The sequence below is a fragment of the Pieris rapae genome, chromosome 11 (assembly GCF_905147795.1).
Source record: "Pieris rapae chromosome 11, ilPieRapa1.1, whole genome shotgun sequence".
Classification (NCBI taxonomy): domain Eukaryota; kingdom Metazoa; phylum Arthropoda; class Insecta; order Lepidoptera; family Pieridae; genus Pieris; species Pieris rapae.
The window spans coordinates 7,242,596-7,257,202 of NC_059519.1; the positions used below are offsets into that span (position 1 = coordinate 7,242,596).

The window sequence follows — 14,607 nt, forward strand, 5'->3', positions numbered from 1 at the left end:
ACCTACCTACTTGCTCCTTTTCCAAATTTAAACACGTTATAAAATGAAGTTTTAGATAGATTTATAATAAATTAACATTGAATCTTGAACTAGTTTTATTGCAGAAGCTAATGAAAAATATCAGTGTTGTAAACTTGAAATTGTGTAATGCCAGGAAAATTGCAGATAGAGTATTTAATAGTTACTTTTCCTGATCCGAACCTGTATATTCATTATAACAAAAAATACAACGTCTGATATTTTACAAAATAACTCCAACACAAAATTGGTGAAAATTTGTCGAAAATAAAGAAATTTCACAATAACTACAAAAGGCGTCTAAACTATATTCTTACCTGGAAATCACTCCACATCTTCATGGGGATAGACCATAGTTCCGATACGAAAACATAACACGAACACGATAACAACTGTCAAATATGTCACAGCACGGCGTCACTAACACGTATCAACTGTGCGGAGGCCGAGCGCAGACTGAGCCTAGAAGGGTCGCGGCGAATAGCGTGGCGTTTACGACGTTTCGTATCCGATGAAGCCCGACCTGCTTCGCCAGTTCGCCTTTCGTACAGTATTTGGATTCGTTCTCAGCGCGGCCCACCTGCGCTCAGCAGTTTGCTTCTACGAAAAACAAAATTAAACTTACTCCGTTCTTTAGTATAAATCACTTGTTCTTTCTTGACTTATTAATCTTCTAGCAGCGATAATATTGAGACTATATTAAATGTTTAAGAAAGTTTTCACGCTAATATTTGAAATGTATGTTACACAATTAAGATTTTTTTAAGCATACTTACGAGAATAATGTAGGTAACATACATAGGTTAAGCGTAATGCAATTGCAATTTATGTGAAGCTTTTGCTCACATATCACATACTTTTCCACATATAAACCACAGATTTTTTCATTAAACTTATAAATCTGACTTTGTGTTCATTAGACGAAATGAACATGCATTTATTTTTAGCAATAAGCTACGATACGCGTAGCGATTGCGTAGATAAAAAGATTTTCGTAGGTCAGATAAGATGACAACAAACGTTTTGAAACAAAGTTTCGAGTGCAGGGCGCGTAGCAGGAAGTTTGTAGCAAACTCGTAGCACCCTGGCCCGTAGCGTGAAAGTTTTGATTTCAACGATTTGCGTTGCGGTGGAGAAGGCCGCTAGGCCGCGCTAGATATGCCCAGTTACAAAAATAAACAACAGAAATCCATAACATGATATACATTGCGTGGCACGTATTCCGCCTTCACAATTCTACACAGAGAGTCATCAATGTACACCGAACAATAATTGTAATCGACATCACAACCTTGTCCATAGATTTATCTGTTCTCCTGCCTCTCAATAGAGCGCGCCACTAGGATGTAACCTGCCGACGCCCCTTACTAAGCTGATAAAGAATTTCTCAAGCCACAGCGTAACAAAGAAATATTGTTTGGACGGTGCTATCCATTACACGCTCGGCATTTCTAGCGATAAGCGATTGTTCGATTACAGCGCAATGTAACTTTTGCGATGAAATTGTATGAAAGGGAAATTTTATATTGCGGAAACTTGCAACTGTCGTGAAGTCGGTACAATGAAAATCATAAAATAATGTATTGGAAATTAAACGCCTGGTTTGGCGCGAAATGCATTACTTTCGTTTACACATGCAGTGCTTATCGCCATGACCAAGCGCTTTCGATTAGTGCATAAGAACGAGACTAAACGATAAACAAAGGCTTCGAAATGTTAAATATAATATAATTTACTGATCTACAAGCAAGTCCTGACACGTCTATGGACTTATGGTTACCAACTATGGAGTTGCACCAGTAATAGTAACATCCAAGTAATCCAACATTTCCAAAACAAAGTGCTGGGAATATTCAATGGTCCCTGGTACATTCGCCCTCCATCGAGACCTTAATGTAGAGGACGTCGTCATATTAATAAAAAAAACTGATTTAGCCCACGAACATAGGCTCAACCATCACGTGAATGTCAAGGCTGTTCAGGCTTCAGTGAGTAAAGAAATAGAACTTAAGAACAGAGTGTCTTCCCCTTAATCGAGACTGAGTAGTGTTATTGGACACTTTCTTATGATAAAAATCCCTTTTTAGTAAAGTAGTTTAGACTTAAATTCTTAGTAAACATATGTATATAAAAAAAGAAAAAACAGTTGGTACTTCTTTTGCAAGTCGTTAAAGATGAAGAAACATAAATGTTTTAACTCGATTTCTTAAAAAATACGAATAGAATTTATAGAACTCGGATCCCAGACCAAACCAACATCCCACTGTATGTATGGAGCGGTGTCACCACTGCACCGCATTGCGCAAAGTCTTTGGAATCAACACGACACTATTGATTTTAACCTATGTCATGGAAAATCTACCATGGACAATGTTGAGCGTAGACTATTCTAATCCACTAATGTTTCTACAGTAAACTGAAATGACGTTCCAAATTTAAAAAAAACAGATATCTTTCTTTCTCTAGCATTAAGGTCATATAATAATTGAATTTGAACGAGAAAATTTACTTCTACGCCCATTACTGTACGTTTTTCTGAAGGTGACTGAACAATGACCATGTATGAACTTCGGGGTCCTAGAATCTCAATCATTCATCACACACGGTACCATCTTAAAGTTATTGCCATATTGGACATTCTAAATTACTAGTTTGAATAATATTTTATTTCGGTAGTGACAAAAGATTGTTCATTATATTTAGTTAAATATTTTTTTGGTTTGCGTAAAGCACACAAATGCATGTTTCGTGTCATCATATGTATACTGTGATTATCCACTTGTGTTAATGTGTCTCAAAATTTAACACATTTCTAATTTATTGTCAACAACATAAAAATTATGGCAATACATTAAAATGATTCATTATTCTATTCTTTTTTCTAAAGCAGATGGCCATTTATAATCTACATTATATAAATATAAAGAGAGAGAGAGAAGAGGATACTATCCCGGCTTATATAATGAATGATACAAGCCGGAATAGTTTCGCCAAAAAGATCAGCTTCAACTCAATATTCTACCTTATTTTATTATATAATTTTATATACATATATATATCACTAGTAGGTATTGGTCATTTTGATTAAAAACCTATAACGGCCTATACAAGTAATAATATATGACTGGCCTATGTACCACTAGTTATGGCACTGGCTACAAATACTTTATTTTAAACTGACTAAAAAACATCTCCTGTAGTCTGTTGGTGCTAGTCTGTGCAACATACGTATCGTAATAACATTTATTCTTCTTATTCATGTTTAGTAGAAAATAATAAGTGATATATAATTATAGAATACCTTAGACGCTAAGAGAATCAAATCGAAGATCAAACATCACCTTCACCAGATACAAATTATTTGTGAAAAATCGTAGAAAATCGAAAAGCTATATCTCCCAATAACATTATTAACAAGCCTATCTTTAGTATATAGTTTGTAACTGCGTAGAAATGCCACAAAAACATAGATTCAGCCGGCATCATTTAGTGGGTATTTTATGCGCAAGGTGCGCTTGCAGGTTGCGATGCGCGTACGCACTACGGCGCTCCATTTCGCGTGATCAGCGCTGTGGAATAGCAACATAGGTTTTTAATTGCGCAAGGGACATTTCGCCTTCTGACGTTGTGATACGGAGCATATTACGATGCAGCTGGTTGATGCTGAAAAGCTGACTCTTCATAGTGTCGTTTTACACAATCAGTGTGAAAGCAGGGCATGGATATCATGTTCGACTTATGCTTGTATATACTTGTATTTTGTTTATTCTATAAAATGTTAAATTATTATTCATAGAATATAAGTACGTCACAGATCACATATTTGGAAAAAAATTGACGCATAGTAACGACTCGAAGAAGTATCAGTGGACCGGAATACGGTCTTTAAAGTCAGGAATGAGGAGTATTAAGAAATAACCATAGCGCTAAATAACCTGCATCTACCTTCACACCAGCATACAGTACAGCCGAATTATACATTACTTAGTTAAATGTCTTTAATTTATCGATTTTCTTCCACATTTGAACCTTTTTGTATGATATACGTATTCCATATTTGGGCATATCTTTAGTTTGATTGTGTTTTATTATATTTCTGTAAGTATATGTATATTGTATGAGTATGTAAGTTGTAGGATTACAAAATAAATATATTTTTTATGAGTAAACTGTAGTTTAAGTCTATTATATTTTATAAAATGGAACCGTTTCTTATCTGTATTTATAACTTCATTATTATTTCGGCGAATTGTCTTTACGAAGATAACATGAGATGTTCATATAGTCACAGGAGTTCTTCGTTCTCAGTTCCAAAGTTTGGGTCTTATCGACAAGAATTTTTTTCTAGTTTATTTAATATGTGATTAATAAATTAGTTATTTGAGGCAATAGTATGTTATTCATAAGTTTACTATTTATTGGCGATATTTTTTTAAGTATTTTAATATATAATATCTTATTCGTTCTGTTAGTAATTATACCAATACACTACCTGACCTAAATCAAGTCTCAACGGCAAACTTCTTGGTAAAGGTTGCCGTCTCGAAAAGGAAGACTATACGCACATACTATAATGTCCATTGGTGTAAGTCGTAGGTTTGATACCCGGCAAAAAGAGTAGACGTAAAAACCACTAGGCCCGCACCGCTTTGTCATTGAGGTCCCGGTAGAATACAGCAACCCCGGAGTCTCTGTATCGCGGCTTTGTAGGAACTTCTCGAGGTGGTTTTAGTGGGTAATGTTCACCCAGTCTCTGAATAGCAGAGATATTGGTGTGGGTCGAGTCCCACACACCCCTGGAACTTTTTTCCCAAATGCATTTCCACGTCGTATATTAAAAAAAGGCCAACACTGCTCATTGCTATTTTATTAATAAGTTATCAGTTAGTCAGCTGCTTGCTGAAGTATTTCCGAACCAACTCGTTCTTCAAGAGCGTACTTACTTAGAGCACTAACAAGGTTCCTGGAAGTGAGAGTGTCATTCTTAGAAAAACATCGCCTGTAAACCCATAGAATTAAGTTTATTAAGCAGATATCGATTTAAAAAATGTGATAATTAAAGCCGCCTTTGAGTTGACGGACGATGAAATTCTATCGTTATAATGAAGCACTTATGTTCTGCACAAATATTTTTTCTCTTTTCTATATCAATTATTATATCATCTACATAGGACTTAATTTAATAGAGTAACATCAACAACAAATCATTCTTATAATTATATCGTAATGTCTTTAACTGCTTAAACTCTAAAAAATAAATTTTTCGTCTAAAAAGTATACACAAAAAAAAACTTTTTCTCACTTAAAACAAATAGAGGTTATTTTTCCCGACTAAGTATTTTGGCATAGAAAAGAATTATATTACTGATTTGCGATACAAAGTAAAACCTATTATGATTCGGTAATACTAATTAGAATAATAATTATTTGCTTACTCAAGCCGCTGCAATTGAACTTACCTTTGCATAAATTAATCCTGAAGCCCTAAACAAATATAACATTTAGCCTAAGCATTTAATTAAAGCGCCATAATCTATCAATATTTCATACACAATGATTTCATGAAATTTTTATAAAGGACTTATAGATATTTTGACGATATTGCCTTTTAAAAAAGGAATATTAAGCGAAATAGTGCCCTCTAGTTCATAACTACCAAAACTATACACGCATGAATTTTTAAGATGCAACATGCTACATTCTTTACTGCAGATCGCGAAAGTGAAATTACAGTGCTGCCAACTTATAACAATTTAATTCAGTAAATATCAATGATACAGTATTTTTAAATGTATTTATAGGTGTGGTATGAGTATATTATTTGGATAACAGGCATTCTCATCAACTTTCAATAGAATTTGTGAATTTAATGAATAAATAATACTTAAAAATGTAAGGGTATTTTTTATTTGAGCATATATACTTTTTGAAAATTTTTTAGTTATGGAGTCAAAGTCGAGACTTAGCTCTAATTGTCAAATCTGAATCTTACACTCATATAAATATTCTCACAATGCTTAACATCGAAAGAATTGTAATTGAATGATCATAGATCTAGAAATTCCAGGGCGCTTCTACGTGTTCATAACTTTTTTTAAATTTAATTCATCATTCAAAAGATTTTAAATTCAGAATTTTATATTGAGGAAAACGGATATATTTTTATACGAAAAACAATGATAAAATGTATGTATTGTAGATTCAGATACACAACATCTTTGGATATAGGACCTACTTGGTAACCTTTCTTTCCAAATTCTACAAAATTTGTTAACAACTTACATAATATGACGCGTTTTATTTAAATCACAGATAATTAAAAAAATACATGAAATTAGTCTGTCATCCAAAAATTGTTTTTAAGTTTCTTGAAAACCCTTTTGGACATAGAACAACAATACTAATTAGTTGACGAACACGTTAAGCACTGATTTATATATGTATATTAAAACTGTACATAAAAATAACGTCATTATAAATTCAGCCTCGATCATGCGCAAAGCGAGCTTCGCCATTCGATGGAAATCACGCAGTATACTGTCATGTACATATATTTTTTTAATTACCAGAAAAATTGTTTTTATTTATGACATTAAGATACCTTTATTGATAAGTGTACATCTTATAAATACCAATGTTAGATGAAAGTTTAAACTATTTTTAAATGATACGTGTATTGTCTAGACTCATATTATGTATTGGGGGATTTTTTTAAATAAATAGTTAATTCATACAAGCCACAATATTAAAACGTTTTAATAGTATACGTGTAATAGCATCCTTCTTTCAGAATTTGGACGAATGCAACTACCATTGTCAAATTCTTACCTTTCTTTAAATTTTACGGACTACCTGGTCTACACTTACGGTCTACCCGTGGTTACCTTGCAATAGCGATAACGACTATCCAATTTCGATGTAACCCAGTGAGCCTGGACTTCAGATTTCTGTGTGACATTGTTCATTTGTTTTTTCTAATATTTTAGGTGGTCAGTCAGATCAGATCAGGTCAGGAGTTTTGTTCCTCACAATATTCGCTACATACAAGCGAGTGTTAAATGCGCATATATATTTCACTGTATTTTCAATATTCAGCGCTGGTGTCGCGGACTTGGGTGGTCCAAAAACCTAATAGAGTCTTCTTCAACCCGACACAATATTCTTCCATAGTAAGCCATTTCGACCGCTTTGAATAATTGTGAATTGTGCTTTAAATGGTTGAAAGATGAAGGTTTTTGTAAAAAGTTTTAATATCATTTCAACTTGTTTTTTTTACAATTTATAATTTTAATATATATTTTTTATTAAAAAGAAAAATATCGAAATTTTTTTAAAGTGTTGATAAGATATTTATTTATTGACAAATCTATATTTACGCCCAAAAAGGGCAGTAGTCGTAGTCCATGAACACCCATGATGATGGATGCGTTGCCGGCCTTAAAACCTATAGACTTACGACTCTGTTATATATATTAACATACAGTTTTTAGTTTATTAACGTACGTTAATATGTCCATATTAATTTGGAACTGTCACTATATATAGCTAGTAGGGTTTTGGATGCATATAAATCCTAGGTTCGATTTTGGGACAACAATCTGAAATCGGTTTTAAAAGGATTGGACATTAATAAAAAAGTAAGCCCCGTCCAGACTAGAGACCTTTGATTGTTACATTAATTAAAATACATTTTTAATGTTCTTTATTATAAAGAAAATTTTGAAAATTACGATTAATTTAAAATAGGAGTTTACTCCAGGTGTACAGAACTCTTTTGTTATACACAAGAATATTTACATGCTAAAGTGATACTTATTGCATTAGCATAAGATCTATAATCGCATACACATATTACTTCTATTCTCCGTATCGGTTTTCCTCATTTATCCGTATCTCTGCTCTTTGACTCCGGCTGGCGTACAACATGTTCGATACTTAAAATTTAGCTTTAAAGCTATATTGTTAAGGTCGTTTTTCAAATGTATTCAGAGTCTTGAATTTTGGACTCATTAGGCGGGCATTCGAAATTCGAATTTTCAGTTTTGTATTGATGATTGTAGCAATGACAGAATGCGTTGATTTTTTTGTTTCCCTTATATTCGTAATTAATTAGTTAATCAGTGGTATGTTATATAACCGACCCTTTTTTCTTCAGGGAACTAAGAAATACTGCATAATACGTACAATTAATACTACAATTGTTACTAAGATAATATTTGTACGCATGAAAAGCATTTCGTAACTATAAAATGTGTCTAATAAGTATGAAGATCGCTACAATTAACAGAAAATACTATTTACCTGATTGAAACGGTATAACGGTTGGATATCAGGGTTTTTCAATTATTAAAAAACAGTACACTAGATAAAGCCGGTATTAATTAACTGCCCTCATCTCGTAGGTGATTTGTTAAATGGAAGTATTTTTGTCATTTTCAAGCTAGACATAGTGGGACAAAGGGACAAACACATTTCCATCTTTATCATAGGTATGTTTTATCGAGAATCGAACCTAGATTGACTACGTATCACCAGTGTACGGTCATTTGTACTCAGTATATTCTTTATTTATTTTTACATACACAATATTTCGTATAGCCTGTATTTAGGTGTCATAAATACGGGCGTGTGGTACGCTAGAGGCTTTCGATTGCCGCTGACGCAACGCGACCTCTTTGCCCGGCTAGCGGAATGTCCAGTGTTGCCATCATGCGACTGTCAAAATCCCGCGGTCAAAACTCCTTTCCAGTTGCGCCAAAATATCGTCCCGCTGTTTACGTCAAACGAAAACAATTGCGTTCAACGTGTTCGAAACGTAAAAAAAAATCTTAGTCGTACCAATTGTTAAAATTATACTCTTACTAGTGAAAATTGAACTCCCACCTATAAATATAGTATATAGTTTATGCCGGTACTTTATACAGTATCGCATGTATTAGGGTACAAGTAATTCAATTTTTTAATTCTTAATCTATTATTAAGTCCAGAGACGGCTTTGTTGTGTCAGGAATGTGATTTCATAGTAAAACGATAAACCGTTCTTAGCTTAAGTGTTCGCGGCCTCGCAATGGGCATTGAGCAGTGCGTAAAGCCCGCGTCCGCTCATAACGAATGTCAAATGTTATCGCACGCAACCGCCGCTCCTCGTCCACACTCCGCTGTGCCGCTCTTCATAATAATAAAACCTGATATTTAAAACGGAACGTCCTTCTAACGCCGTGTAGTTGCGCCGACGCCAATCTACGATAATAATAAGCCGGGCTCCAACATTCTCTGGCGCTTAAGCGCTGTAAACCAATGTATGACTAGACGGCCCTGAATTTTCAAGCGCTCAAGCGACGCAAATGTTTGTTTCGTAGCGCTCACATAAGTACGGCCAGTTCTATGCGCGCCTGTATAGCTATTAAATGTATATAGAATATATAGTAGTAATCGCTCGACGCAGCGGTATTATGTCGGAAATATACCGGCCGCTCCGCGCCTCGAGCCGTTACACCGTTTTGCCATTTAGTTTATATGGGAACTTTATTTTTCATTTTTTAAGGAAATGGGGACAGTTATTAAAATATATTTATACTTAAAATATAAACCTTGGGATAGGCAGTCCTTGCAACGATATTGGATAGTTGCTGAAAAAAGAATTAGAGAAAAATCTTAAAAATTAAAACATGGCATATTTTTGTTAGGTTGTAATCCATTATTTTCATTTAAAGTAATACTGCGATTTGTATATAATTGTCAAGGTCATTTTACAATTAAACGTCTAATATATTAAATATTTAATGTTAGTGTATTAAAACGATTTAAAAAACATTGCCGACACTCAATAAATATCAGAACATTATAACGCATTAGACAGAAAAATCTTATATAGAAGTCCTAAAAAGTATTCTTTTTTCAAATATAATTTGCTAGACCACTTCTTTGCAATAAGGCCGCCCTTCTAATTATTTGAGTATTTTTTATGTTAATCTATGTAGGACTGAAGTTTAATAAGTAATGTATTTCTAGATGTACCTGCATGTATATAAAATACAATTTGAAGCTAGTTATATAAATTTTAAAGATTTTTTATCATTGAATATCGATAATTGAGAGTGAAAAAAAAACAACGAAACTATGCTATATCAGAAAAATATTTTCAATACAATGTCTTTTACTATACATTCGCGAGTGATTTTGAATTTAAAACTTTTTGTTAATACATAGCTTATTTTACCTAATTGCAAATCACAGAATCCTAGCAACTTGATAAATAGCCACTACATTAGTTAAGACTAAAATGACGTCACCAGAAACTGATTACCTGCAAAAATAACAATAATGTTATTTTCATACAAACTAATTCCACGTAAAAGGTAACGGCCTGTGGCGCGGGCCGTCCCTCTGTCAGCTATAGCGTGGCCTTATAGATGGTTGTTTGCGCTCACAGAGTGCGGTGAACAGCGCTCACCGGCGATGCGGCTGTGTGCGTGTTCACGTACAGGCGCACACGATCGCGCGGCACGCACACAACCTCCCGTGTACGGTGCGTTCCGAAACCGCTCTCTATTCTATCTATGCGAAGGCGTCGTATTGCCACGTATAGCGGGTACGCTCGGGGCGAGGAATTTAGAGGCGGGGGTCGTATCGTTAATTGTTATGAAGTTGATTTCGCTCCTGAAATTCCGAAATAAGTATTTTGAAATAATGCCTCTTTTTCGACCTATTTGCCATAAGACCTGTGCCAATTCTGCATTAATTGTTATTAATCTAGATAGTTCAGGTTTTCGTTTGACTCTAGCGCGTTTGTTGTTCCTCGATAGATGGCTGTCGCGACTCGCTGTTATCAGTAACTGATAACCACTGAAATGTCACTGTGTGGCGTGGACTGAGAGTGTATTTTTGTATGTTTGAGATATTGCTTTGCGCTATTCGCGAGTTGGAAAAGAATAACGAAATGGCAGGGATGATAACACTTTCCTTTTCAACTTTATTTCTGCTCAAATAAGAATTATAATTCATTATTGTCTATAGCAGTACTTATATAGACATAACTATTTACGATTTTTCCAGCCAGCTTCAGGTCACAACTGATATTATTTCGTGGGGTTTCGAACTTTAAGTCAGTCTCAATTCTTAGTCACTGACAAGACTAGTAAATTACGTAATTACAGCTGGTCATGGAGCAATGTCATCATGTACCACTGTCTAATATTTTTCGCACAGTATTCGAACCGCTATAAAAAACATGTTTTCTTTACATACCATAATTAGATATTGATTTGGATTGGATTAGGTAGTTTATTATTTCGGTATACTGACTGGGTAAAGACAGACGGCTTAAATTAAAAGTTCCATTGAGCTAAAACTAGACCTAATTGCCTAGAGGCATGCTTCGCACGTGTTCGTGAACTATGAACGAATTTGGCGCCATATTCGAATCTAGAACTCATCTCAGCGAGTTCTATTAATTGTCTTTGGTTCTATAGTTTGTAGTTGTTTTGTCTCAAATAGATATTGAATGTGTGCTTATCGCTTTCGAGTTGAAAATAAATTAATACAATCTTTAACTTTTTAGGTTTTTTCATCGTATGTGAGTATTATTTTAAATAATAATTCAGTCATAGTAATTTGTTTTTGCTTTTGACTTCTATATAAATAAGGTCCAGTAATGTGTCTTTCTATGATGTCATTTCTGCTTCTGTTTAATTGAATATTAGGCAGGGTTCTTCACTCCTTTTACAATTTATTCTTATTTTATATTTTTATTTAGTATATACTTTTACACACAGATCGTCCAAGACTTCTTTACTTACACGGTTAATTTTTACTATCATAGTTTTTTCTACTATTATTATTATTAAATTATTCTTCTTTTTTTGCGTCTGATGTGCAAACTAACTGCTGTGGTCTCTGGCAGAATGACCAGCTCTGTGGAACACTTTCTACAGCATAATGCTGATTAAGGGCCAGTTACCACCACAACACACAAATTACACACTTAAAATGAACCTTTTTTTAATAATAATAATTCTATGTTTTTTTGTCTTTTTTGATTATTATTATTTTGTGTTTCAATGTGTGAAGTTCATAATAAATGTTGTCTGTCTGTCTGTCTGTAGAATCAATCTATTGATAAACAGACGGGATTCGAACGTGAAACCTCTGGGATGTTTAAAAATAATTATATTTTATGGTATTTATTTTCGCTTTTTAACAAAAAAGAGTATAAAATATTTGTGTTATTTTAAGTGGTTAAAGTTATAATTATAAATACAATATGGAAACACACAATAAGAAATCATTAATCTTAAATAAAATTACAAATTGATATCTAATAATAAATAGATTATATTTAAAAAGAAGGCAATACATTGTACAACTACTTTTAAATAAAAATTAATTAATTTCTTAAAAAACAACCAAAAAAGGAACCCAGGATTCACTTAAGCGCATTGGAGGGGCAAATGGATATTATACCCACCTTGTTTTATAACATCGATAAAGCAGTAGACGCTACAGAGGATTGTAAAGTATTATTTTTTATGTAATATTGCATTTTTTTAAACATATTACGTAATAAGTAATAGACAAATTAATTATTTATTTATTTTAAATCGATTCTCTAAGAGGGCTTCCCCTTCCACCCCCCAACCCGGCACTGCCCTTGTTTCAAGTATTACCTATACTAAACATGAACAACTGTAAATTATTATTATTATAATACTAAAATTTATAAATTTTAAAATAAAACATTTTGATAGAACGATGTCAATATATTGTGTTTATTTACGGAAATAAAACTTTTTTTTTATATTAAAAAAAAACACGCATTCATACATTTATTAGAATTCCCATTATACCTTGCCACCCGTGTAAAGAAAATACAATTGAAAAACTACACTATAGAAAAACGCTTATTTTGCATTCACTATGAATCAATTATTTACGACATAATTGGTTGGATTTGTGACGTTATTCAAATAAATCCTATCAACTGCTGTAAAGTATTCCAAATACCATACAGTCGCCTTTATATCCGTAAAATTTTAAATATGAGACTCTTTCTGCAGACTCTAGCTTCTTGCTATAACCACTAAACAGGCACGTGAAATCCTTGCTTTTTCTCTTTCGTGTTCATTGCGCAGTTTCAACGTTGAGTCATTGACATGCGACGCGCGAGCCGTTCTCAACATCTAAAAACTATTTAAACTTTTGTCACGCTAATTTAAACCTTATTCCCTTCTATTAATGACTATCATCCCATAACAACACTTAACACATGGTGTAACCAAGAAACTCGTAACATATGTGTGATTTTTTAAACTTCCTTCATTCTGAAATGATTCGAAAATATAACAACTTGCTTGCTATGAGTAACTTAAAGATATTTATAATATCTACGTGTGATATACTAATTAATAAGATTTGAAATAAATAATAATTGTTCATAGCGACTTAAGTCTTAAAATATTACCATGAACGTCACACTACAAAAATATATCCAAAAACACCTAAATTCGCGCTAAAATAATGGCGAACAGTTTAAATAAATAATGAGGTTATGTCTGAGGCGGGAAACATTTCAAAATGGCCGCGTTGCTCCGTTCAAAAACGATGGGAAAGACGCAGAGAGCGTAGAGCAAGTGTCATGGATGGCTGCTTGTGAAATTTTCCCGCAAGTCTTGAGTCGAAAGCTCGTGTTGGCGACTCGTTAAAGAATACCTTGTCTTGATCGCAACTTTTGACATTGCGTGCACTGTCGTAGAATAAAGAAGTCGACTTGTTTAATTTGGGTCAAAAACAATTTGCTTAGAAAAGAGTAATTCTAAAACTTTACATTGGGAATTAAGTTTTATTCCACAGTGAAGAAAGTCGTCTAATCAAAACATTATTGTAGGCTTTGCATTTTTTTTAAATTATAATCTTATTAATGTTAGGTTTTTTATTAATTATAAAACACTACGTTGTTATGGGAATATAGGCCTTGGCATACGACTCCGTGCTTCAGATCAAGGCTTCAACGTTAGAAATTTTGCATAAATCGAGTGTAAAAATTAAATTTTGGCGTTATCTTTGAACTCCGATTCTTATTCAAAATAACTGTTCATCGAAGCGAAGAACCCGAAAAGTCTGTAGTCTGTGGCGCGTTGACTGCTAAGCCCGCTAGGTGGCAGCACATAGCTCCCTATTCAGAGTGTATATTATTTACCGTGCTTATGTATGTCGTTATATAAGTGAACAGAAAGCTACGCCGGACGGCCGCGCACACATCCACATTCAAGGCCCACATGCACACCGCGCCGCGTCCGTACGTATCGAGCGAGCGAACCGACCGGCTCGCTCGACGTATTCTTATTATTATGAAAGCAGAAACGCTTTTTGTAGGGCAAGAACTAAATTTGTATACCAGTCATAAAAGATCGTAATTTTTCGCTGAAGTGCACGCTATCGTTCATAGATGTCGCATTTTCCTTCAATTTTCACGTTTACACGTCGATTGCAAAACGTCATAGTTGTCAAGGAATTTCCTAGTGTTTGGCCTTAAACAAGTTATTTACCAGAGTATCAAGCCCATTTATTTATAAAGTTATTTATGGTTTGGAT

At 33.8% G+C, this 14,607-nt stretch overlaps 1 protein-coding gene across 1 annotated transcript in view; it reads right to left on the minus strand.

The window, feature by feature from the left end:
• LOC110994051 overlaps positions 1-14,344 on the minus strand; it is a 34,971-nt gene extending 20,627 nt beyond the window's left edge. The window contains exons 1-2 of the mRNA XM_022260534.2: positions 14,213-14,344; positions 336-618 (exon numbers count right to left, since the gene is read on the minus strand). Coding sequence (XP_022116226.1) covers positions 336-359 — 24 coding nt within the window. The 5' untranslated portion in view covers positions 360-618; positions 14,213-14,344. The remainder of the gene's footprint in view (positions 1-335; positions 619-14,212) is intronic.
• Positions 14,345-14,607: the final 263 nt, after the last annotated feature.